The 27,625-nt window shown below is 45.2% G+C and overlaps 1 protein-coding gene across 1 annotated transcript in view; it reads right to left on the bottom strand.

Moving 5' to 3' along the window:
- The window catches only part of grin2ba (glutamate receptor, ionotropic, N-methyl D-aspartate 2B, genome duplicate a), a 116,199-nt gene that overhangs the window by 17,533 nt on the left and 71,041 nt on the right, over positions 1-27,625 (bottom strand). Inside the window, exons 5-12 of the mRNA XM_008284559.1 lie at positions 26,472-26,586; positions 22,579-22,787; positions 22,046-22,217; positions 21,785-21,824; positions 16,328-16,453; positions 10,080-10,309; positions 9,834-9,994; positions 9,045-9,232 (exon numbers count right to left, since the gene is read on the bottom strand). Of these exons, the coding sequence (XP_008282781.1) occupies positions 9,045-9,232; positions 9,834-9,994; positions 10,080-10,309; positions 16,328-16,453; positions 21,785-21,824; positions 22,046-22,217; positions 22,579-22,787; positions 26,472-26,586 (1,241 nt within the window). The remainder of the gene's footprint in view (positions 1-9,044; positions 9,233-9,833; positions 9,995-10,079; positions 10,310-16,327; positions 16,454-21,784; positions 21,825-22,045; positions 22,218-22,578; positions 22,788-26,471; positions 26,587-27,625) is intronic.

Below are 27,625 nucleotides of genomic sequence, written 5' to 3'. Positions count from 1 at the left end.
AGCTGGTGACCCATGTGCTATAGTTCCTGGGTTGGACTCCTGCTCGTGGCCCTTTGCTGCAACCCGTCCCCCCACTGTCCCGTCTCTCCTTTAACTGTCCTGTCTAATAAAGGCCCAAAAAATTACTTTAGAAAGAAACCCTATTCTTCTATAACCTCAATTTAAAATTCGGCCAAAAAGAAAGCATTATAGATTCTGTAAAAAAAAAGAAAAAGAAAAGTTCTGCTCTCCTAAGTGCATCCATGACTCACCTGCAGCAGCCACATTCAGGGACTTTTGGCTGAACTGAGCTGAATTCAGTTATTCAGTATACAGTAGCACCAGAGTCCTGTTACTGGGAACATCTGAGGGCATGTCGCACATGTTGGTTCCAGGTTTTTTCCCCCCAATTTTTGTCAAACAAACAAAGAAATCCAGCTTTTGTTTTTCCTTTCTTATCATTTATGTAAATTTGTTGTAAAGCACAAAATACATTTCTGTCTTTTCTCTACTTCCATCCTGTTTCTAATGAGGTGCAGGAGGTTTTTATTACAGTGAAAAACGAGCCCACAGTGAGCAAAAATGTATGTATATACTCTAAAATTCTCATTTCTTATCCATGTGGTGCCAAAAACCCTCAGCTCAGTGAAAGCTGCTGAATCTAGAGTTACACCAACACCCAGGTTTAGCTTTTTATTTGCTAACTGTGAAGAAACGAGGGCCAAAACAGTGATGAAGTATGATTTCAACCGTTTGCTTAATTAGCATAAAGTGTGGATCCGAGGTCACTAAATCATCACAAACTAAAACCTCGCATCGTGCACCTGCTGCCTGGACTGCATGCACGTACTGTTTTGTTTTTGTCCTTCAGTTCAGAAAAGTGCAAACAGGAGCTGCAGAGGTCAGAGTGAGCGACCGGGGAGGATTGTGACCACGTTGTCATACCTACAGAGCCTCTCCGGTGACGTTTTACCTCATCAACACGTCTGTATTTATTTTATGCTAGAAGACACATCATGAGTGAAATAAAACCTTGAAACTGCAGCGACAAAGACTTCAGGAGTTTTATTTTCTAAATAGTAGTTTAGTCATACGTGAGCTGGTGTGCTTCTTCACACATCTGCTCATTCTGGAGACATCTAAAGACATTTTAAACCCTCCTATTACCTTCAAATTGACCCACATCTTTTATCTTTGGCGTCAGTTTGACCTCAGCAATTGAAACCTCCAGAAAATTCTCGGTTTGAATTAAACTGAACAGAGAAAATGATGTCAATCCCTTATTTAGAGACGTTATTTTACCTTCATTTTATACCCTAATATCCTGTGTTGTCTTTTTGCTCTTGTTCACCCCCTTTGTTGAACAGTCGTGCTGCTGTAACACCTGAATGTCCCTCTTGGGTTGATAAAGTCAGTCTAAGTTAAACCTTGAATGGGGTCAACTTGACCCTAAAGATAACAGGAGGGTTAAGACAGGAAGAGCAATAAAACCTGATTAAAGCAGCGATGGACGGGTCCTCGCCGCACGATTGTCGGTACGACGTACCAACTAGGAGGAGACAGAGTTTTAAAATGGCCCGTACTGCTCGCTGTTTTTCCAACATGGCGGATTTCCTGTTGGGTTTACGGAAATGCTCTGATGGACTTTTTTGTGCGTGTCGACCTGCTACATCTTGGTACCAATTTTTGTAGCTCTAAGTCAAACGTAGCCCCGATGGGACTCTGTTGAAATATCGTAGGGGGCGCAGTCGAGCCGTGTTGCATTTTAGAGCTTGGAGCTGGTCGACTTTTTTGTGCGTCCCTTCTCCTACCACATTTCGTAGCTCTAAGCCAAACGTGCTTCCAACAGGACTCCGTTGACATTTTCAAGGTGGCACTGTGGAGCCATTTTAGCAGTGACATGCTCAAGTCCCTTAAAATATCAAATTTTTTCGCCAGTCTTGGTGCGTGTGGTGATGTTGGTGAGTTTTGGGGCGTGTTTAGGTCGTCAAAAACGTGTTTGTTTTAGGGGAAAAATAAGAAAAATTCAGAATAATAACAATAAACCCAAAAGTCACTGTTAGTGCTCGGACCCTAAATATGAAACTAAGACATAGAGACGGCTTCTTAGGGGTTTAATCAACGACTGAAGAAGGACTTAAGAGACACATGAGCCATGATATGTTCAGTATGCAACAAAGACGATGAAAATGAGCTTTTGCTTTGTGTTCAGTATGATGCTTTGTGTTGGTCTGCATATGTAAAAAAAGAATCCTATAAAATGCAGTTTTTCTTCTTTTCTCTACAAACTGAAGACTTTCCTCACTCGGCGCCTCGTGACTTCATCTTCTCTATTTTGCAAAAACCCTCCATCCCTACATAAAACATCACTTCCAGCATGTGTTGCAGAGGTAGAGCTGCTTCTGAGCACGGCCTCCCATCTGCTGTACTCTGAGCGAAGAGGAGGAAGGTAACGCCGCAAGAAGACTGAGAGCGAAAGTGTCTGAAATTATTTACATCTATATCCTGGAACGCTTCGCCTCCCCACCAGGTGTGTCTGCGCCAGTGTGTGCTTGTGTGTGTTTCCGTGTGTGTGGCGCTGAGGCCTCTCACCTTTGCCGTCAGCCAGACAGCGGTTGTAGCCCACAGGGCTGAAGTACTCGAATATAAACACAGCCACTGCTGACACCAGCAACAGCATCACGAACATCATCACCCACACATCCGCACTGAAGGGCTCTGGAGGGCGAGAGAGGCAACGGAGGAGAGGGGGAGATGAAGGGAGACAAGGGAGGCGAGGGATTGAGGGAGGGAGCATGGACGGACGGAGATAAGGAAACGAGAAGGGAAGGGGGGGAGGAGGAAAGGGGTTGTAAGGAGGCAGAAGACGAGGAGGAGACGAGGGACGAGCGAGGGAGAGCGAGGGCGGCGGAGAGAAAGGGAAAACGAAGCGAGAGAGGAGAGGGCAAGAGAGATATGCAAATGTGGTGTGCCAGATTGAGAAGAGGAAGGAAGCGTCAGAGAAATGGAGTAGGAGTGGGAAATATAAGAGGGCAAAGAGGCAGGGAGCGAAAAAGAGAGAGAGAGAGAGAATAAACAGCCATATTATCATGCACTCCAGAGTACCGGCTCATTGTGCAAATGCATCGACTCTCATCGCTTCTGCTTTAACTTCTGAGGGCCGAAAAATGGACGGCAACCTAAAGCGACCCGATAGAGACCCATCTAACAACCTGAGTCGGTCAGGAACGCTGCAGGACAGACGCTCAGATCAACCAAAGAATCCTTCAGATCTAAACGTCCTTCAGTCAAAACAGTGAAACTGGCAGAAGCAGGTTTTCTAGATTCTGCAACAATAATTCTAATAAATGCTGGTTATTTACTGTACGTCTGTAAATAAAGATTGGAAATGTATCTGACTTTATCAACACTCTGAACCCCAAAATCCACCGGTGGCTTTGGAAGGCATGTTATTTACAAAAAAACACACAAAAATAAAGTTTTAAGAGCTAAAAAAATATGTTATTTACAAAAAAAACACACAAAAAATAAAGTTTTAAGAGCTAAAAAATATGTTATTTACAAAAAAAAAATCACTAAAAGTTTTAGGAGCAAAAAATAAGTTATTTACAAAAACTTACCAAGAAAATGGAGTTTTAAGAGCAAAAAAACATGTTATTCACAAAAACCCACCAAAATAATTGAAGTTTTAAGAGATAAGAAATGTGTTATTTACAGAAAATCTCCAAAATAATGGAGTTTAGGAGCTAAAAAAGATGTTGTTCACAAAAAATCACCAAGATGAGCTAAAAAATATGTTATTTAAGAAAAAATCACTAAAATAATGGAGTTTCAAAACTGAAAAAGATGTTATTACCAAAATGGTGGAGTTTTAAAAGCTAAAAAAAATGTTAAATTAGAAATAACTGCTGGATTTTCTTTCTTTTTTTCAATCTATGAATTATTTATATGTGATGTAGAGTTAATAAAGCTTAGAAGAGCTTAAAATCATGATATATTTAATCAAAATCACTTTATTTTACATGTGTTATTTACAAATTTGCCATAAATAAATTGTCAGTAAAATACAAAAACATTCTGAGCTGCAATGAACGGTCTCATGATAAAAATTTCAGGAACTTTTTGAAGTCGACTATTTGAAAATGTAAGTAGTAAATAAAATATCTGTAGTATTTGGAGTTCTTTATCATAAACATCAGTGGGCATTTGGACAAATGTTGATTTCAGGTTGTTTCAAATTTTGTAAAAAAAAATAAATTAAAAAAAAGCCTTTTCAGATTTCTACCCACAGTCCTGCTGTCTCCATAGAGGTGCAGGACTTCTCTGAGCCCACAGCGAGTAAACAGAAAGCGTTTTGGGGTCCAGAGGGACAAAAAGGCAAACTGTCGGATCGTTCTTGACTCACTCTCCACCTGTGCTACCTGCACATTTCACACCTTTACTGGTTCTGGCTGGAGCGTCACTGTTCTGCAAAATCTGGCAAAACTGATAACTAGACTGACTAAGTCGGTAGAACAAGATCCAAAAACCAAGCTGGAACTAAAACCTCCATCTCTGAGCAACCAGGAGGACGAAGCCATGAATGAATGAACCTTAAAGAGCTGGAGTTACATCTGATGCTGATCTGTAAACTGTATAATCCAATGAGCAGCACCAGATGTTGGCAGCTGGCTCCTCACCTAAGAAGGCCGAGGGCGACACCGTGCCGTTGCTGCGCGACACCATGACGCTGATGCCCGTCTCGATGAACGGCACGGAGAAGTCGATGACCTCCGAGCGCTCCTCGTTGATGGTCAGCGAGCCGACGGCCATGTGGGCGTTCTTTAGCACCACCTGAGGGGAAAGACAGAGAGCCTCCGTTAGCGAGTTAACGAACGGAAAGAAAAGAAGAATCCGTCCCAAAACTTCTCCCCGAGGAGGGAACGTGTAGAAAACATTTGGAAAACAATTTCAATAGACGCGGTTAAGAATAGTCACAAAACAGCGTAAAAATAGCTTCTGAGGTTTCATCTGTTAGAAAACTCTACGAGGACGAAGGTGGACGTCGTCACAGCGGTCAGTCGTCTTCTGTTGTTGTTCCTGTTCACTTGATTAAATTAATAAATTAGAGATGTGGCGCATCGAGGTTGTATTTTTATTGAAACCGTTTGTTCTAATAGAAAATTAATTTAAGAGTAATTCGGGGCAGACGACCCTTAAAATAAACCAACAGAAGACAAAGATGTAAAGTCCGATAACACAATAACTCCTCAGATAAATAATCACAATATTCAGACAGTTTATTTAGTATTTAGGAAACGTTCTTGTGTAATGATTATTTATCCGACTACAGCCGCCTCATAACCTGCTGCTAATCTGGCAGAAGTCACCAAACACACAATAACGTCTCCACTTGTTGTCATCAATCCGTCTCCAAGTGTTAATTCATAATAATTAAGCAGCCTAATTATCAACGTTGCTTCTGTTTTTCTGTGTGTAAATGCACAAGACTCTGTCNGCACACACACACACACACACACACACACACACACACACACACACACACACACACAGCTTTCATGTTTTCCGCTTGCTGTACAGTCCGGCTACACGTCTTTGAACATACAGTACGTCGTGTCGGTGCGCTCAGATCAAGGCCGAGCCGGCGTCCAGGTAGCGCCGCACCGTCCGCGGGCGTCTGTTACACAACACGCCGAGATGTCCGTCAAAAATACAGCCGTTAATGAATTCTGACTGGTTCCCAAAGGTCAGTTCAACGTCTGAACGTCTTTCTGGTGTTCTGCAGAAACATCAGTGGCTGGACTCGTATGAAATCTTTCCTTTGAATTAAGAGCGATGTCAACACCGGACTATTCGAGATCCAACTAAATAACGTCTCCTTCTGAACACCCAACACAACCTGATCAGTCTCTGAGGATTACGTCCTTGAATTAAACGATCAACTGGGACAAGTTTACATCAACACAGAAGAACTACAGGATATTTTTTGAGGGGTTTTCAAAGTAACTGAACTCATTTTTTTTGGAAGAAAACAGCTCATACAAAGCTCAGAGCTAATTAAGAATTTACCCATGAAGTGGAGTTACCTGGCAATACGAAGGATAACCAGGTTGCCTTATAAGTAATTATTAGCAATTTCCCTGAATTCTTGTACCGAAGGGATCAATAAAGTTTTATTCTAATTCTAATTCTATTCTATTATAAGTGAAAAATATCAAACGTATTTGGTTTCAGAGGTTGGGTTCAACTAAAAAATCCGAAAATGGCGAACAGCCTCGTAGATTCAGGAGCGCGAGGTGAAGGGAAGCCCTAATACGACAGCGCAGGAAGTCGAGAACACTCTCCAGGATCAAGAGACGATCAGAGGATTCGTAGACTCCTGGTCAGCCTCAGACACAGAAAGCCAGAAACCCCAGCAGACTTCTGGAACAAAGTTCTACAGACGGATGAAACCGACGTCCATTAAAATTAAATCTGTCAAACACGGCGGTGCTTCTGCTGCGGTTTGGTCGTGCATGGCTGCCACCGGAACTGACACGCTGACATTTGTTGATTTCACAGCTGATGGAGGCAACAGGGGGAATGCGGAGGTATTTAGGAGGCTCAGATTCGGCCCGGCCAAACCCATCGGACCACATTTTATCATCCAGGGAGCTTTTCAGGGTGAAAAAGGTGGAATATTCTCCTCCAGGCGAACGGCAGAGTGTCTGCGGGTCCCAGATTGACTGCGAAGGACTTTCCAAACACCCTAAACACAACGATGTTGGTTTAACTGAAGCGTTCGACTTCAGGCGCTGTGCGTTACCGCCCACGCAGTCCTTTTGATTTCAGATTGAATGAGCTGAAGCTCAGAGTCTGGACCGTATACATAAGAACCCTGATACATGTCCCTGCTGCACCGCCCGGGGCGCTTCATGGAATATTCATGAGTCAATGAAGAGCCTTGAAATAGCTCTTCGGGCAGGATTCGGGTTCATTACAACTCATTGTCGGAGGTTTGGTTTTTGTTTTTCCACCAGCAATTATATCACTGTGCTCGCCGAGTTAAAGCCGGAGTAGGCAGCACTGCTTTTAGGAATCATTGGTTAAAAATTCAGCATATTAAAGTTTAAGACATCTGAGGAGAAACCTGCACCTCCTCCTGCCTCGGTTTGATGGGCGCTTTAAGCCAATCACAGGTCTGTTCACAGATCAGATGAGGCAGTAAACAGAGCAACAAAATCCACACTGAGGCAAGATTTGAAGCCATTTTTGCACGTTTGAGAGGGGAGAGGACTTCACATTTTTAATTCTGGTGTTTATTAGGGTCCAAACACTAACAGTGCAAGGACCCTATTGTAACCCTTGGGTTTATTATTGTTATTATTCAGAATTTTTCTTATTTTTCCCCAAAAAGAACGCATTTGTCAGGGCCTAAACATGCCTCAAAATTCACCAAAATCGCCACACACACACCAAGACTGGTGAAAATAGGGACTAGAGACTTGGACATGTCACTGCTAAAATGGCTCCACAGCGCCTCCTTGAAAATTTCCTGTCCTGTCGGAAGCACGTTTGTCTTAGAGCTACGAAATTTGGTAGGCAGATGGAGAAGGTCAGGACAAACAAAAAAGTCCATCAGCGCGCTTCCGTAAACCCAACAGAAAATTCGCCATGTTGGAAAAACAGCGAGCATTATGGGCCATTTTCGCTCACTTTTGGCCATTTTCAAAATCTATCTCGTCCTAGTCGGAACGTCGTACACACAACGAAGGCCAACAATCGTACATCCGTCGCTGCTTGCAGCTTTAATTTTTTGCCTTTTCAAGTGTCTGCTGACTGCAGCTTTAATCGCTGCGACTAGGAAACGCTGCAACGATGCTAAAATAAGTCAAAAAGGGCAAAACACGACTCAGTCAGACCATCCATAAGGTTTCAAACTTGCTGTCAGTGTACAGAGTGACTTGCTGACTCAGCTACAGCAAACGTTTACATGATCTACATTAGCAGCAGTTCAGGTGCACTAGAGTTCACATGAACATCATCCGTTAGCTTGTTTACAACGTGTCCTATTATCCGAGCAACCCGCATCCGTCTCCGCGTCAGACTTTGTTTTCAGCAGCGTTCTCTGATTTATCGCCGTGAGCCCCGAGGCTGTTCTCAGGGTAACTTCATTACCTTTACTTTTAAGCTCTTATCCTGGTCATTATAGGAGCGAGCCGTCCACGCTGCACCTTGCTTTTGTTTTACCAGATCTTTTACATTAGCCTTTATATGAAGGCTCATCTTTTAAACCACAACTTTAGAACCAACAAATCCATTATTTTGTGTTTATTTTTCAGACATGGTGGGATGTGATGTCAGCTCCACTGGATGTTGAAGACAATAAAGGCAAACTGCTGTAATTTCAAGATCGGACGGACAGAGAGGATGAGCTCTGCTGTTTGTTTTGATCCGCGGTGGATGACTTCTATAACTGACAAGCAACGAGGGAAGAAATTAGTGAAGATAGACATTTGATCTGTTCTCAAATTGGTGTAACTTTGATGTGAGGAAACATGAAACTGATATAATAATCTCTAGACTTTAACATGTATTCAGTGAGTAACTCAGACCAGAGTAATGGATGCAGAGCCGTAACTATGATTCAGTTTGATGTAAACTCAACATTACTTCTTCTCAACGACTCAGACAAAGAGCTGGAATCGTTGGAAAGTGTGTGTGTGCTACCTCTCACTGCAATAAATACTTCAGGAGCAATTCAACCGAGAAGAAAGGACTCGAATTTGGATTTTGTTCATCTGGCTCTCAGTTAACTTGGTGAGCACAAAGCTAAAACAACCACCGAGTCATTAAAACAAGCCCACAGCTCAAACAAGCCCGACTTATCCTTTAATGCTCGCCTCAAGGTCGGAGAGAAGCTACGATGGGTTTGCATTAGCTGCTAAAACGCGGCTTTATCTCGCCGACTATCTGATGAATTTTTTTGAGCAATTATTCATCCCGTCAGCGCAGCATGACGGAGCCTCCGAGTGCGTTTAACTGTGCGGCAGCGTCTATGAATAAAACAGCTCGCGCTCCCTCACCGTCTCCGAAGAGCTGCAGGATGGCCAGGTCCACGTGCCTCTTCCACAGCGACTCCTTCTGGATGGCGATGCCGTAGCCGGTGGTGGCGAAGATGTAGCCGCTGCCGATGGTCACCAGCTTGCAGCCCTCGTCCCGGCCGGCCATGTAGTTCAGCACGGCGGCGTCGTAGATGAAGGCGTCCAGTTTGCTGAGGACAAAAAAAGACGAAGGCAGAGTCGGAGGGAAGGGAGATGGGTTACAATTAATTAGCACTCAGTAGACAGACATCACAGCTCCAACATTCCAATTAACCTGCTAAATAGCACTAAGCTGCTGATAAGAGTAATAGACTTCCACTTGGTTTGCCAAAGGCTGGAGCTGGCACCGGCGAAACGACCGAAGAGAGGGGGAGTGAAAGTCTTACTGGAGCTACTGGGCTGCAATATGTTTACATGAAGGAGGCCGTAAACAAGAGGCTGGAACACAATATAACAATACAGGACAATTCTGTTCCATCTGACGTTCATATTTTCGGGGTTCTGTTTGGTGCCTTTGTGCTGCTTTTGAAGCCTCTGAAAATATTTACAGCTGGCACGGCGTTCGATCGGTTAAACCAATGAAAAGCTAATTAGGAAAAGACAACACTGAGCAGGTTTCAGTATAATAATAAAGACGGTGTTTAACTGAATGGAGCAAAATACACTCTATTTTCATCCATTCTAATATTTTCCATCAATTAGGGACTTTGAAAGTTTCAAACATCGACACCATCGTTCACTTTTCAATAGAAACAAACAGTTGTTCCTCACCCAGACTTGAGACTCTGCAGCGCTTCGTTGACGTTTCTCTGATGGAACTTGGTCATGTAGGAATGCATCTCCGGATAGTTGTTCCTAATGTTCCTCTCTGTGCTGCCGTTGGGGACGGTGCCGAACCGAAACGGAGGTGAAAAGTCGTTGGGACTCTGGAACTGGGTGGAGACAGAGCGCAGAGAGCATGTACCAGATCTGCTTTGGCTTCAGATAAGAGACACGACATCAAACCTCCCCACTTACCTTTTTGTCTGAGAGACCCGATACCTGGTCCACGTACTCCTCCTGGATCATGAAAGCGGCCAGGTTGGCAGTGTAGGAGGCCAAGAAGATGACAGCGAAGAAGGCCCACACCGACACCATGATCTTACTGGTGGTGCCTTTGGGGTTCTGCACCGGCACGGAGTTGTTGAAGACCAGACCCCAGAGCAGCCAGATGGCCTTACCGATGGTGAAGGACGGACCGTGAGGCTCTGGAACAAACGCGTTGAAGGACACGTGATGAATCAGGATCTAAACCGGTTCAGGGCGGTTTAGTGATGAGTCTCGAGGCCAATAGTGATTTTAATTGGTTGGCTGTTTGCATATAAAAGATGGATGCAGCCACCTTGGTGTCAGCTGTTGGTTGTGGAGCCTCGTGGTTGGAATTTGGTCGTCACACCCGTCAATCAGAAAGCAGCCGTTATTGTCTAACACTGTGGCGTATCTATAAAGTCTTGAAACCAGCGATTGAGACCATAAACCCATAAACTGTGGGGGGTCGTTTTCTCACAGACGTCTATACATTCAGACGAGACGCCCCCTGCTGGCTGCTAGAAACACTGCAGGCGTACGGCTCCTTTGTGTTCAGACCGAGAGGCTGCATGCATCGTTTATGTACAGTGTGTGGGCGGCATTATGGTGCAGCGTTTAGCGTCGCTGCCTCACAGCAAGATCTGGCCTGTGGGGGTCTTTCTGTGTGTGTTCTGTCTGGATTTGTCTTTGTGTTGGTCCTCAGCTGGAATAGGCTCCAGCTCCCCCGCAACCCTCTGCAGGGCGGTTAGCTAAAGGGCGGATGAAAAACCAAACGTCCTCTTTGAATCGTGCACCAGTTAAGCTATAGGTCGGAAGAATGCTGGTATGTTCTCATGAAACGCTGCCTGGTCTGTTGGCGATTTAGCATAAACGTGGAATTTTATTGTTCTGTAGCCGTAGCTCGTGGTTTTCAATGAACAACTGAGGAGTTCATTTGCAAAAACAGAGAACTCCATCTTCACAAACCTTCAGAAAACTCATTTTTTCATCGTCTACCTGAGACGATATCAATCAAAGTCAAATCCACTCAACTTCAGTTTTTTGAAAATCTAGAAAAATGAAGTTACCTGATTTCGCAAATGAACTCTTCAGCTGTCTTTCTGTCTGTTGGGTAGCTGCTCCACCACTCTGGTGTGAACTGAAACATCTCACCAGTTGGAAAAATCAGCATGAAGTTTAGTAAACACTTTTAATATTCCTCCTCTGGATGAACCACGCTGAACTTCTCCCAACCCTCTCTGTTGTGTGTTTCAGGAACACCAATCTGTCCAACGCTTTGGTTTACGACTAGACGTCTAAAGCTGCAGTAAGCAAAGCCTCGAGATGGCAAAATTAAGAAAAGAGACTACACAGCCTTCCTCCTGCCCTTCTTCTCCTCACCCGCTTCAAAGACAGTTCAGCTATAAGTCCACCTTCATTTATTCCAGGTGGAAGTCTTCCATCTAATGCACTGCTGAACCTGCAGTGGACTTTGTTTTACTGACTCACCTGATCTGGGTGAAGCCATGTGATTGGCTTAAATCTCCTGTCATGAGCTACGTCTTCTAAAGCCTGAAGCCATGAGGAGGATTTCATGAAAAACGGAGCTTCATGCTGTTTATTCCTCCCAGAAAAGACCACATGAGAAAAAATCACTCGGTTTCATCTTGGACAAATCCGGCATTAGAACACCCTAGTTTACCCTTTTTTTGGTTTGTTTTTGGCCATTTTGCCTTTATTGTATCAGACAGTCAAGAGAGAGAGAGACAGGAGAGTAGAGGAGAAGAATGAGGGAAGAACCTGCAGCAAAGGGCCATGAGTGGGATTCGAACCCATGACCGCTGCATCGGGGACTACAGCCCTGTACATGAGTCACCAGCTCAACCAGTTGAGCTATAGCGGCTAGTTTAGTCTTGTTAAAGTCATCTTTGGTCGCACACCGGTCTGAGCACCACGGCCACCAACAGCTGCAAGCACAGACGCTCTGCGGGGCGTTCAGGGAACATCGTAAATTGTAGCGTCTATGATTAGAAAATGTTGGTCATATGTTTTGCCTGTGACAAGGTGGGAAGTGCGAACAAATGAGAAAGCAAATGGCTACGTGGCTCTAACTCACCGATGGAAAACCAACCGGTTCTTAGATTGGAACCAACAAAGCACCGGAACTAGCACCTGGTTCCGGGGTATTAAACTCTCTGGACTCCTAATCCTGTTGTTTTATTTTACTTACATGAGCTCCATACGTACTTATCACACATGTGAGCGCAACGAACAGCTTCTTCGTTTTAATCGATTCGTGAGCAACGGTGTCGGTTCAGTTCATCCGCGAGCCGACAGACTGCTGCAGCCGTGGTGCTGCGATCGGCAGTTGGTTGGTAATGTGTGTGTGGGTATGTGTGAGTGTGTGAGAGAGAGTGTGTGTCTGTGTTTGTGTGTGTGTGTGTGTGTGTGTGTGTGTGTGTGTGTGGGTGTGTGCATTGTTGCCCGGCGCTTTTGTTCGCGGACAAACCGGCTTCGCGGTGCCAAATATCGCCTTTGTGGAAGTTTGCAAGAAAGTTGGTTAAATGAATCGGGCAAAGATTTTACAAATGTGCAGCCGAGCCATTGATACGTTATTGCATCAAATCCTTTGACTCCAAACTTCGATCTGCACTCTTCATGATACCAAACTCCCACAGCGCTACGAGCAGATAAAACAAGAAGGCACACAGCAGAGAACAGCGCTTTAGGGAGGAGTACATCTCCTCCAGAAGATGATGAAGGATGAGAGGGATGAAAAAAAGATAACCATTGTCTATATATAGCTACATCAGAGATAGAGTTGTGGGAGACATTGATTTTCTTCTTCTCTTTTTTTCTGTTTCTCATCTTTTCAGCTGAGGAGATCTGAGGCTAAACTCGCCCCTCGCTGTCAGAGCGGACACGTGATTTTTTTTTTTGGAGGGGGGGGAAATATGGTAATGAATGCAAATGACTTGTCCGGTGTGAGGTAAGCGATGCGCCGAGACACACCTGTAAATGATAGAAAAGAGAGAGCAGGCCGACGGAGGAGGAAGAGGAGGAGGAGGAGGAGAATGAAGTCATTGGGTCAGTGAGGACGGCTGGTCTATATGTGGAGGCGGACCGCAGTGTGTTTATGCGTGTCTGTCGGTAAAAAACACGACTCGTACAACACAGTCCACGCTGATGTGTTGTCTGTATCTGCACCCGCTTGTTTGGAGCAAATGACGGGTTGGAGTGCTGCTCATCCAGCGCACTTTGTCTGAAGGACCAAATTACCTGCTGCCGTGTTCTCTGCATAATGTGGATCTCGTCGGTGGACTTTTATTCTTTCATGCCTGCGACAATGCGGGAAAAACTTTGTGTTGAATTGAATCCAGATTTTATTTTCTGTGCCAGAATGTCGTCGTGCTCTGACGTGGTGGTCTCATGTCTGCAGGTTTTATCTTGGAAACATCCTGAAGCTCAGATGCTTTTCCAAAAATTGAAGAGGCAGCAAACTGCAGCCTGTTTCCTGGATTATGATGATGACTTTTAGAGACGCACGACAGTCGGCATGACGTACAGTAACGGAAAACTATGCATTATTATCATACTACTTCATCAAAAACCCTCTTATCGGGCCGCCCCTTTAGCTCACCTGGTTGAGCTGGTGACCCATGTGCTATAGTTCCTGGGTTGGACTCCTGCTCGTGGCCCTTTGCTGCAACCCGTCCCCCCACTGTCCCGTCTCTCCTTTAACTGTCCTGTCTAATAAAGGCCCAAAAAATTACTTTAGAAAGAAACCCTATTCTTCTATAACCTCAATTTAAAATTCGGCCAAAAAGAAAGCATTATAGATTCTGTAAAAAAAAAGAAAAAGAAAAGTTCTGCTCTCCTAAGTGCATCCATGACTCACCTGCAGCAGCCACATTCAGGGACTTTTGGCTGAACTGAGCTGAATTCAGTTATTCAGTATACAGTAGCACCAGAGTCCTGTTACTGGGAACATCTGAGGGCATGTCGCACATGTTGGTTCCAGGTTTTTTCCCCCCAATTTTTGTCAAACAAACAAAGAAATCCAGCTTTTGTTTTTCCTTTCTTATCATTTATGTAAATTTGTTGTAAAGCACAAAATACATTTCTGTCTTTTCTCTACTTCCATCCTGTTTCTAATGAGGTGCAGGAGGTTTTTATTACAGTGAAAAACGAGCCCACAGTGAGCAAAAATGTATGTATATACTCTAAAATTCTCATTTCTTATCCATGTGGTGCCAAAAACCCTCAGCTCAGTGAAAGCTGCTGAATCTAGAGTTACACCAACACCCAGGTTTAGCTTTTTATTTGCTAACTGTGAAGAAACGAGGGCCAAAACAGTGATGAAGTATGATTTCAACCGTTTGCTTAATTAGCATAAAGTGTGGATCCGAGGTCACTAAATCATCACAAACTAAAACCTCGCATCGTGCACCTGCTGCCTGGACTGCATGCACGTACTGTTTTGTTTTTGTCCTTCAGTTCAGAAAAGTGCAAACAGGAGCTGCAGAGGTCAGAGTGAGCGACCGGGGAGGATTGTGACCACGTTGTCATACCTACAGAGCCTCTCCGGTGACGTTTTACCTCATCAACACGTCTGTATTTATTTTATGCTAGAAGACACATCATGAGTGAAATAAAACCTTGAAACTGCAGCGACAAAGACTTCAGGAGTTTTATTTTCTAAATAGTAGTTTAGTCATACGTGAGCTGGTGTGCTTCTTCACACATCTGCTCATTCTGGAGACATCTAAAGACATTTTAAACCCTCCTATTACCTTCAAATTGACCCACATCTTTTATCTTTGGCGTCAGTTTGACCTCAGCAATTGAAACCTCCAGAAAATTCTCGGTTTGAATTAAACTGAACAGAGAAAATGATGTCAATCCCTTATTTAGAGACGTTATTTTACCTTCATTTTATACCCTAATATCCTGTGTTGTCTTTTTGCTCTTGTTCACCCCCTTTGTTGAACAGTCGTGCTGCTGTAACACCTGAATGTCCCTCTTGGGTTGATAAAGTCAGTCTAAGTTAAACCTTGAATGGGGTCAACTTGACCCTAAAGATAACAGGAGGGTTAAGACAGGAAGAGCAATAAAACCTGATTAAAGCAGCGATGGACGGGTCCTCGCCGCACGATTGTCGGTACGACGTACCAACTAGGAGGAGACAGAGTTTTAAAATGGCCCGTACTGCTCGCTGTTTTTCCAACATGGCGGATTTCCTGTTGGGTTTACGGAAATGCTCTGATGGACTTTTTTGTGCGTGTCGACCTGCTACATCTTGGTACCAATTTTTGTAGCTCTAAGTCAAACGTAGCCCCGATGGGACTCTGTTGAAATATCGTAGGGGGCGCAGTCGAGCCGTGTTGCATTTTAGAGCTTGGAGCTGGTCGACTTTTTTGTGCGTCCCTTCTCCTACCACATTTCGTAGCTCTAAGCCAAACGTGCTTCCAACAGGACTCCGTTGACATTTTCAAGGTGGCACTGTGGAGCCATTTTAGCAGTGACATGCTCAAGTCCCTTAAAATATCAAATTTTTTCGCCAGTCTTGGTGCGTGTGGTGATGTTGGTGAGTTTTGGGGCGTGTTTAGGTCGTCAAAAACGTGTTTGTTTTAGGGGAAAAATAAGAAAAATTCAGAATAATAACAATAAACCCAAAAGTCACTGTTAGTGCTCGGACCCTAAATATGAAACTAAGACATAGAGACGGCTTCTTAGGGGTTTAATCAATGACTGAAGAAGGACTTAAGAGACACATGAGCCATGATATGTTCAGTATGCAACAAAGACGATGAAAATGAGCTTTTGCTTTGTGTTCAGTATGATGCTTTGTGTTGGTCTGCATATGTAAAAAAAGAATCCTATAAAATGCAGTTTTTCTTCTTTTCTCTACAAACTGAAGACTTTCCTCACTCGGCGCCTCGTGACTTCATCTTCTCTATTTTGCAAAAACCCTCCATCCCTACATAAAACATCACTTCCAGCATGTGTTGCAGAGGTAGAGCTGCTTCTGAGCACGGCCTCCCATCTGCTGTACTCTGAGCGAAGAGGAGGAAGGTAACGCCGCAAGAAGACTGAGAGCGAAAGTGTCTGAAATTATTTACATCTATATCCTGGAACGCTTCGCCTCCCCACCAGGTGTGTCTGCGCCAGTGTGTGCTTGTGTGTGTTTCCGTGTGTGTGGCGCTGAGGCCTCTCACCTTTGCCGTCAGCCAGACAGCGGTTGTAGCCCACAGGGCTGAAGTACTCGAATATAAACACAGCCACTGCTGACACCAGCAACAGCATCACGAACATCATCACCCACACATCCGCACTGAAGGGCTCTGGAGGGCGAGAGAGGCAACGGAGGAGAGGGGGAGATGAAGGGAGACAAGGGAGGCGAGGGATTGAGGGAGGGAGCATGGACGGACGGAGATAAGGAAACGAGAAGGGAAGGGGGGGAGGAGGAAAGGGGTTGTAAGGAGGCAGAAGACAAGGAGGAGACGAGGGACGAGCGAGGGAGAGCGAGGGCGGCGGAGAGAAAGGGAAAACGAAGCGAGAGAGGAGAGGGCAAGAGAGATATGCAAATGTGGTGTGCCAGATTGAGAAGAGGAAGGAAGCGTCAGAGAAATGGAGTAGGAGTGGGAAATATAAGAGGGCAAAGAGGCAGGGAGCGAAAAAGAGAGAGAGAGAGAGAATAAACAGCCATATTATCATGCACTCCAGAGTACCGGCTCATTGTGCAAATGCATCGACTCTCATCGCTTCTGCTTTAACTTCTGAGGGCCGAAAAATGGACGGCAACCTAAAGCGACCCGATAGAGACCCATCTAACAACCTGAGTCGGTCAGGAACGCTGCAGGACAGACGCTCAGAACAACCAAAGAATCCTTCAGATCTAAACGTCCTTCAGTCAAAACAGTGAAACTGGCAGAAGCAGGTTTTCTAGATTCTGCAACAATAATTCTAATAAATGCTGGTTATTTACTGTACGTCTGTAAATAAAGATTGGAAATACATCTGACTTTATCAACACTCTGAACCCCAAAATCCACCNATAAATACTAGCAGCAAATATTGCAGTAAAAGGCCTGATTTGGTGCTTCTGACTGATTATCTGTGACATGATCAGATGATTAACGGTGAAGCATCAGCAGCACGGTGCAGGTGGAGCCATTTACTAAACATGTTGAGCTTCATGTCTGACTGAGGCTTTTGAACTGTTGCTGGTTTTTTAAATTCACGGCGTCCTCCTCGTGTGACACCTCTGATGACGTCTTGCGTCTATCACATGTTTTAAATCTATTACACTGTAAATACTGAACCGAGGTTTTACTCACATCACAAATCAAGTCGCAGTATTTGTCAAAACCATCACGGTTAGATATTTCCTCCAAAGCGTTCAGATAAATCTGAGGGCTCGTCAGATGATTAATGGAAGAGGAAAGACGAGAAAACAAAGTTCTGATGCACAAATCTGTTTTCAGGTTTTTTTCTCTGATCTTTGATTTTAGATCGTTCCAACGTTCTTTGAAATAAAGACTTGAAGGAAAGAGAAAAATCATTATTTAGTGGAGCTGTTAGCAACTCATCTGAAAAGCCAGCCTGACTGCATTCTGCTTTTTTGGGTTGGAAACAACTGGTTTCATCTTGATGTGTTGTCGTTAATCTTCATTTTTATAGAAACTGAAGACTAATGTAGTGGATGTGAAAGCACAATATGTCCCTCTGACATGTAGGGCAGTGGGAGCAGAAATACTCCAGTACAAACACCTCAAAGTTGTACTTAAGTGGAGAACTTGAATTTTTTTTTACTGAAATTGAAACGGCAGCTCAGCAACAAGGCAAATGTGTTGATATTTCCACAGAGGGACAAAGGACGGAAAAAAAACGAGCAATGCAGCTTGTATCTGGTGTCACAAGTGACAAAAAGCAGTTCGTATCAGTAGCAGCTTGTCAGATCGCCCTGTGTGTGTGTGTGTGTGTGTGTGTGTGTGTGTGTGTGTGTGTGTGTGTAGTTCAGTTGAAGGGAGGTGAAATTATTCCACCTGACAGAAGCAATGCTGCTCTCTCTCTCTCTCTCTCTCTCTCTCTCTCTCTCTCTCTCTCACACACACACACACACACACACACACACACACACACACACAGAGGAAGCTCAGGCAGTGCATTGTGCAGCAGTGATTATGGTGATTGTGCGTGGGAGTGTGTGAGAGTGCGTACATGAGAACAGGAATGTTTATGTCAGGTGAACTCGAATTCACTGTCATCCCACACACACACACACACACACACACACACACACACACACANTGTATTTAATAATAATTATAGAGCCAAAGAGTTTTGTGTCTGTCGACTGTTGGTTCGTTTGTGCAGACGAAGTCTTAACACCAAGCGTCTAAAAGCATCGTCGACCTCGATTGGCTGCCAGTTTGTTCTTCTTCAACCTAATAAAACCGTTTATTTTGACATTTTATTTGCGCTGATAATCTCTGTTTTCGTTTTGTTCTGTATGTTTAACTGAACACAGTCACTCCATGGAGCCTGATCGAGGGTTTTATTAGTGTTTAATTTACACTAATGTTCAGTCAGAGGTGGAAGCACCAACGTCTCCACCGACCACAAGTTTCAATCCAGTTAAAGAGGAAACCTTATCACAGCTCCTCTCATCTTTGTGTCTAAAACATTCTCTGTGTCAGAAAGGTATTCTGAGGAACCACAGAAACCAGAGCTGCTATAACAGCAGATGAGATGGACAGGTTGGGAAAAAGCGAGCCAGTGCTCGGCGCTGGGAGTGGACACTCGTGACGCTCGCCGGGGGACGCAAAGTCGGAGGGAGAAAGTGGGTTACCACAGTGGGTCACGGCTGCTCGAAATAGCCGCCCCAATGCCTTCCTCTACCTGCCTGCCTCCCCTCAGTACCTCTGCACAGGTAGTATATTTAGCCCCGAATTTTACAGCCCTACAGCACAGGGGTAAAGTGGGACGAGACTGTCTCCCTCAGTTAATAAAGCGAGTGTGACTGTGTGAGTCAAAGCGCCGCCGCCGCCGTGGTGCTGCTGGTGTGTGTGCTCATAGGAGTGAGTCATAAAGGGAGAAAGACAGAGTGAAAGAGGAGTGAACGAACCTTTTGTTCGCTACCTGTGAAGTGGACCTTTTACAGGCAGCAGGAATATTACACATCTGCTTTGCACATTACCTGCAGTTTGTCTGCTTGCGAGTGTTTGTGTGGAGGCATGTTGTGTGCATCCGTAACTTTGGAGTCTTGTTTATTCTGTCAGCATATAAGTACAGATATGCATGAGTGTGTGTGTGTGTGTGTGTGTGTGTGTGTGTGTGTGTGTGAATGTGCGAACATCTCCCCGGGGAGGAGAACGAGTCCATCCAGCAGTGTACTCACTTCCTCTCTTTCCATTCGCTCCCTCCATCTCCCTCCTACGACTTGTTCTCTCCGTGTTATGAAAGTGACCCATGTGGGTGTTATTGAGAATGAGCGAGCGAGGATCTGCGTTCCGAGTGTGTTTATGTGTCTTGGCTGGTGCGTGTGTGTGTGTGTGTGTGTGTGTGTGTGTGTGTGTGTGTGTGTGTGTGTTTATGAGACACCAGCTAGCGAGGCCAAATTCATGTAATCAAGTGTATTGCCTCTAATATTCTAGATTAGGAGTAATAGGGGCAGCGCAAGTCAATGCAGCCCATGAAATCTGACACCGGCTGCCAGAATCGAGTCAGGACAAAAAAACTAGGCCTTCTCACAGCGCTCATCGATTTTCTTTTTTTTTTCTTTCCTTCTCTCTGTCTTTGATCTTTTGTCTTTGCACGAAATCGTGTAAAGGCCCTCAGTGATCTCACGTCCTGGTGTGTGTGCGTCGGCATCGGTCCACATCTCGGTCCATTAAGACTGTGAGATATACTGGAGCTCTGGCCGCGGTCCAGCCGGAGAAGGACACGGGTCGGGTTTTGTTAGATGCGGCAGAACAATGGAGAAGAAGTGTGTGAGAGACAGAGCTTTTGTCTGAATGTGTTTCTCTGGTCATTCATGCAGAAGTGAGTGAGGGAGGTGGATGGACGTCCCTCCTCCTCATCACCGTTCATCTGCGGAGGTGAGGAGGAGACGGCACATTACGGCGCTTTTAGTTTATTACAGGCGACCACACTTACAGCTCGACGCAGACGGAAACCGTAATGGCTTTATGTAAGAGATTAAACGGGTCGGTTTGATGTAAATCGAACAGAAAAAGTTCCGCCGCGGAGGGGAATAACGGACGCCATCTTGACTCCTGAAGGTTATTCAAACTTGGGACGGAGCGCGTCTCAACCTGTAACCTTTGGGGTAACTATCGATCCGTTTGCCCTTCCCTTCATTAACAAACAGCCCCGGTCGGACGGCAGGAGTGCAGCAGCTCGCTCCTACAGGCTGAAGTATGAGAACTGACAACGACCTTACCTTGGGAGCAAAGTCGATTAGGAAGTGTTTAGAGCCCCCGGAGTGAATTGTTGCAGCTGACTGAAGCGTATGCACCCGGGGCCGAGGCGCTCTGCCCGTCCGACTGAGGCATTAGGCCCGCGGGGGCAGGAGGGGCTGACCCGGAAAGGAAAGCTCATAATTCAAGGAGCGAAAAAATGCACATCAAAGAGGAAACGCGCCCTTCAGGAAGCGCCTATGTAAGTTAAATATAGCACAGTTGGCCGGGCTCAAACACACAGACGCTAACTTTGTCTCCCCTTTGATCTTCTCTTCACCTTCATCTGCACCTCGGCAGTAATTCCCGCCGACTGGATGCGATAAACTCTCGGCCGGTTTAATCAAATCTCACACACGGAGTCTATAAACATGTAAACTCAAAACGTGAACTCGTTTATGCAATTTGCAAACGGCGCAAGAGGAAACCGTGGGAAGACTTTTTAAAGATAATTATCTCGTGTGAAACTTTCGTCTCCCCGTCTGGCGGCGCCCCGTCGTGACATCTGCGTCGCCATCGTTCCTATTCAGACTGTAAGACTTTTTTTTTTCCGAATGCTGAGTTTTCTTTCTTATCTGGAGCGATTCAAAGTTTTCTTGGCTGCCTTTTCAGTTGTTTTTTTTTTTTCTACTGTACTTACTGTAGCCCACACCGTCTCTGTTGCTGCTCTAAAGAACTGGTGGAAGCACAAGGAAGGCTGGAACCAGAATACAGACTCAGTATATTGTGAAATCATTCGGTAAGGGCCTGAGTGCAACAAATGTTCATCTAAATGGACGGCACTCCTTTGGCAATGATGTGCATTTACTAAACTTAAAGGAGCTGCAATGATTGATTATTTATTAGATCTACTTTGATGAGCAAGATGTGGACGAAAGAAGACGTTGGGCATCTTGGATTTTAGGAAACGCTGATTGACTGATTCACCATTTTCTGGCATCATACAGTCCAAACAACCAACCAAATTTAGAAAATATCCGTTAGTTGCAGCCCTAATATGTGCAGCAAGGTTCTGCAGAATAAACAAAGACCACGAGGTCGATAATAAACGACACCAATACCTTGTTTTTTGCTTATTTTCTGTACCATTCGTGACTGGTTTAATTATTTACAGCCCTAAATTCACCTCTGTGCACCAAAGCCTGTTCTCCAATTGGAGCATTTTCAGTTCTGACCTCATGCAGATATTTCAAAGTTTGTTCCCGACCTGACCCCGAATAAGTCGCCCTGCACCGTCCGCCAACGTCAATACCTGTGGTGCAAAGTGGGAATTAGGTGCAAGAGATTGTTGTGCAATTTAAACACGCACGACAAGGCAATTTAAAACCTCCCACCTCCTGCTATTAGTCGACAGCCATGTCGGCGTATCGTCTGCTCCGTCTTCGCTAACATGCATGCAACACATTACGCACAAATCGCTGACACGGCGGAACGCAAAATCAGGAAGCCGAGGAGACGAGCGGATCCCCTCACCTCTCCCACCATGCCGTTCCAGGTCCCGTTGATTTTCTTGCCGTGCTTCCCGTTAGTGACGAGGTAAAGGTCGTAGGTAAATTTCACTGACTTGGCGATCTTCTTCAGGATGTCGATGCAGAACCCTTTGCAGCAGCGCTTGATGTAGATCCCCGACTCCTTGGTCTGGTTGCTGCACACATAGAATCAAAGTGCATCAGAAACGTGGAAGGAAATGTGAAATGTTTATCGTGATCTTGGTGTTTCTGTCGCTCTCACACACACACACAAAGACAAAGCTGCCGTTGGAAACAAACATCATTCACAAGCTAAACTTTAGGCAGTTGCCAAGTTGTTCTTTCATTTCTACTTTGGTCATTTGCGCAGTAGGTGGACCTGTGATCTACTGAGGCAGATGGGCAGGAAAACAATTAGTAACAATCTCTGTAAGCGTGTTGCACATTAATTCAAACAGTTTCCTCAATGGGAACGTGCTGCTAACTCGGCATTCTGAATCTCGATTCATGCGTTTGGCCCCGTGTCCCGACTCTCACAGCGTTTTGATCTGTTTCCGGCAAGGTACGGTGTTCCTCATGCAGGTCCCGCTGAGCGGATCCACGTCCTCCACGATGACGAACGGCGCCTCCTCCAGCGTCACGATGGACAGGTGGTCGTCCTCCCGGGTCGCCGCCCCCCCATACAGTTCATAGCGAGGCCACACGTGGTACTTCATGGACAGGGAGCCGTTCTCCCATTTACCCACCTGCAGAGGCACGCAGGAAACAAACAAATCTGATTAAACGCAATCTCTGAGTTCTGTTGTGATTGAATCCGGCAGTAACGGATGTAGCAGTGAAATAAATACCCTGGATTCAGATTGAACTTGACAATTTTAAAACACAACACAGCCTCATTTTCTGTTTTCTAATCGGTCCATCTGTCCACGAAATCACCGAGAGTTTTATGACAGACAATAACATAAATAAAGCGCAGCGACGGGGAGGAAAGACAAAAGGAGATTTGAATATGGAAAGGAGGAGGAGAGAGAGGAGGACTGGGACCCGGAGTGGAGAATGAGAGCAAGGTTAACGTGAAGGACGAGGCGGAGAGAGGGAGCAGAATCCAGATCAAGAGGAGGAGAGGACGGGCTGGAGGAGCACGGAGAACGAGGAAATATGAGAAACGGGAGAATCTAAAGTTGGAGAAGCGTGGAGATGGAGCTCATCCACATGCAAAACGCCGGCTCTTGTGCAGAGGAGAGTCCAGCTGTAGGTCTGGAGGGCCCTCGAGCCCTCGTGGCGCTTCTCCACCGAACAAGCGTCATCAATTAGTCACCACGATGCCACTCGTGTACCTGGACGCTTGGTCGCTACCCCCTCTGAATGCGCCACTTTCATCAGGGAGCGGAAATGGATCATCAGCTAATTGGACGCGGTATAACGGGAGACGGGGCAGGACAGGGAGCCGAGTGTGTAAAGTCAGGTTTGCACACTCATTAAACATGTAAATGTGCTCAAACACATTGCACTCCGAGGAACACAAACTTGGCAAGGCAGCCCGGAGTGGACAAGCTGAGGCTGCGTATCCCCAGGGCGCCGGGCAGCCTTTTTCTGTCTGGACAGAAAGGAGTGAGTGGGAGGAAGCCATAGACAGACAGAGAGAGATGGAGGGAGTGTGGACAGACAAGAAATAGGCGGGAAAGATGGGGAGGGAGGGGTTAACATCAGCCCGGAGGGGAGTAAACGGGACTGGACACTACAGAGTCTTCACACTACTTCAAAGGTGCAGTGGAGGGATGGTTGTAGGAGCTGGAACTCATTAGGATCCAAGAAAAGTGGTTCAGCTGGAAGTCAAGCCAGGAATTAAACATGAGCAGGGGGGAGGGAGGGAGGGAGGATGGGAGAGAGGGGAGACAGGAGGGGAGTGACTCACCTTGTTCTCTGATCAGAGGACAGAATATAGATTAGAGAGGCAGAAGAAAGAGAGAAATACTGAGAATAAAGAACAGGGAGAGTCAAAGGAGTCAGACTGCAGGACACGGACACAATGGAGGGGCAGCATCAGGAAACACAGATGCGTGCCGGCGGCTTGGCAGGTGGTGAGGTGCACCGGGTTCGTTTAAGGCTGTCGGTCCGGAGTGTGACTCAGGAATATTGTTGCACGAGCACACCGCCGTCAGATCCGCTCACACTGGGAGGGTTTTTAACTCTTTTACCATCTGTGCCACGAGGTTTTTCTCAACCTTCCTTCCCTTAAAGAAAGGAGTGCACGTGAAGCACATCTGCATATAAACACACGGCTGCTCTTCCTGAGGAGGCTGAGGAAGTTTGGGACGCCTCCCGAAGTCCAGCTTCTGCAGAGGTGCAGTCCAGGGTTTGCTCACCAGCGCCACCACCGTGTAGCATGTGAGCTGTGTCATTAAAACATCTCTGGAGTGGCCTGCAGGACATCTCCACCAGCAGGGTCATCAGGAGAGCCCACAGCACACACTCCTCACACTGCTGCCGTCAGGGAGGCGCTACAGGAGGTCAAGGACCACGAGACTGTCAAACAGTTTCCTTCCTCAGACCGTCAGACTCCTGAACAACCAGCAACTGATCACTGCTGTTCAATGTGCACAATAGTCCAGTCGTGACTCTACAATCCAACCCTTAACAATCCTAAATCTGCTATCCAACAGGGAACCCATAAAAACAGCCTTAACATAGCGACAGCCTTGGATTGTGACTCCGACATGACATTTAATGTCACCAATCAGGATGACGGCGTATTATCTGACTGAACAATCCCACAGATTGGCTTGTTAGCGCAGTGGGTAAAAAATATTAATATTATTCATTGGTACCGTCCAAAACAAAATAAGTCAATAGTTAAGCATCAGGAATACGATCAGAGGTGTCATGATGTTAATGGATTACCGTAATCTCTGGACTATAAGCTGCTACCTTTTATTTTTTACACGCTTTGAACGCTGCGGCTTAAACGATGTACTGAAGAGACGACTTTAGAGGTTTTCAGGAGGAAGATAGCAATCAATGACTTTTCCTGGTGTCAGGCTGCTGTAGTTTTTATTTCCTTAACCAGTCGTGTTACAGGCACTGTTCGGAAAAAAGCATTTTGTATGTTTCCGGTACGTATTTAATTAAAAGTTGACAATGTGGACACCTGCAGCTTATAGACGAGTACATGTACAAAACTTGTTTTCTTTATAAAGTTAGCGGATGCGGCTTATATTCAGGTGCCTCAATAGTCCAGACATTACGGTAATTAAGTGACTTTGGGTGTGTTAACCTAAACAAATGTGTTCTCAAGAGTCCAGCTCGTGCTGTGATAACAAGTTCCAAGATAAATGTGGAGGTTATGGAGGGCTTTAAAGGGGAGCAGTAGAACGTTATAACATATGTAGTCCTGCAGACCTACAAAGGCTGACAAATGTCCAAAATAGACACCACGAGTCTGCAGCCGAATGCTCTAACATGCACTTAATGCTGCATTTTAACGTAAATGATCGTCTTTTACCAAACTTAACCAAACAGTGACTTAAAAAGGGGACTCATGTCACAAAATGAAACACAATAAAGTGAAAAAAGAACAGTCCAGCATCTGTCTTCTGGATGGAAGTGCAATGGCTTCACCTCCAGCCTCCTTCTGAGGTCACTTAATAAAAATCTCATGAGTGGCACAACTCGTCTCTCACTGTTTCCTAAAAGTCACATGATGCCAATTTTAGCAAATACGAACTCTGCCTCCTTTTAAACTGAGTATTAAACAATAAAAGCCTGTTCAGGACACACAACTCTACACATGTCTGTTTTATTTTTCCTCGCTGAAGGTTCAGGAAAGCAAATCTTGTTGCCGTACGTACAACACGACCCGCGAGGCTTCCTTTGCTTCATTTAGACCAAGAATCACGCTGAAACACAAACAGCATCACACCGACACAGGCGACGCCGCGGCGCGTTGTAGCTCTAACGGGAAACCTCGACGCTCTTCCATGGAAACAGGTGAGAAGATGTGATATTTTTGGATGTTTTTTTTAGCAGACGTGCTCTGAGTGCAGAGCGGGCAGAAGGAAGGGCTGATATCTGAGAGGAGAGGAATTAAGGAGTGTGACGCTGTTTACCAAACTTTTACACAGCTAGCATCGTTAGCACATCTCCACTATGAAGTCGACGCCGCTCAAAGGCACCTTCACTGGAGTTGATAATATCTAATCAGAGCAAAGCTTGAGGCTTCAAAAAGTGAAAATCAGATGATGATGGAGACACAGAGACACTCGTGGACTTGGACAGAGTGCAGCTGACTCACTGTCAGTTTACATCTTATTTTACATGAAAGGATAATTAAAGTTTGGGGGGAATGTAAAGGTCAGGAATCACCGTTTTATCCCATCAAATAATTACTGATGCACACATAGCAGCACACAGACCCCGTCCTCCCGTCTCACCCTGTCCCACTGCCTCTCTTTGTTGAGCAGAATGATGACCAGCTTGGGGTGCATCTGGTATCCGTCCTCGCTGAACGACAGATTACGCCCCTCGAACGTCACATTCATCAGGTACCTGTAGAGGAGAGGGACAGAGGAGGAGACGGATTGAGGCATACATCACTCGCAGAGAAATATTCTTTGTCAGCAGCATTTTTTTTTTTTTTTTGTACATTTGCTACCCGTGTCTGTATCCACTCCTGCTCGGCTTTTCCAAACATTAAACTTATTTTCCGAGCATCTGTCTTTTAAGACAAACCCGGAGACGTTACATAAATCCATCATCTGCCAAGAAAAAGCTATCAGCTAATGTCTAACCGGCTCTTCCTTAAATAGACGGATGTACATTAGTCATCGCTTGTGGACAGACATTAGAGCAGAACACCAGATGACGGTTTTGAGGCTGGGAAATTAATTCCAGCAAATCATCTCGTCCCTGTAATGTCCAATATTAAATGGCTGTAACAACCAGTGCATTCAATAGTTTGAGGTTTTGTAGTCAGATGAGAAGCTTGACAGCCCTCTCACATGTCTGTTGGCTAGTTTGCATGACTCGGTGTTATTTGACTCCATGCATCAGCACTTTTTAAACGATTTGTTCCGTCTCTACACAACCGTAAGTGTAAAAATGACATTTTAAAAGAGGGCTGCGTGCAGGACTTTGACTTGGCCGGGATCCTTCACCAGGCAGCCAACAGGGATTTATAGACGGTTCCAACCAAGAAACAGAGCCCATAAAACAACGATAACCGCTTTATTAGTGAGCTTTAAAGGATCTTATTGGAGTTGTTGTTTCCTCGCCAGGCGATCTGTCGGAGGAGATTTCTACAGGAAGAAGATTCTTTACTGATCTGATCGTTGATTAACGAAAAACTAAATCAAAATTATACATTTAAAAGGTTTTATTTCATTAAATAACGTCTCCCTGCCTAAATAGATGGAACTCTAAATCCCCGTCTCTCCCCACTCGCTGCAGCTCAGCACACCAGCTCACCTACGTCTCTGCTCAAACACTGCAGAACGACTCAGCAGCAAGTTTTAATATCAGAGTGATTCAGCCGTACGTGTTTCTGGAAATCGATTTGAGAGGCATGAAGAGGTTTGAATCTGTGTTT

The sequence above is a fragment of the Stegastes partitus genome, unplaced genomic scaffold (assembly GCF_000690725.1).
Source record: "Stegastes partitus isolate 25-593 unplaced genomic scaffold, Stegastes_partitus-1.0.2 Scaffold363, whole genome shotgun sequence".
In the NCBI taxonomy this organism is placed as follows: Eukaryota; Metazoa; Chordata; class Actinopteri; family Pomacentridae; genus Stegastes; species Stegastes partitus.
Note: the sequence above shows the minus strand (reverse complement) of the source record. Positions and strands in the feature narration are given on the sequence as shown.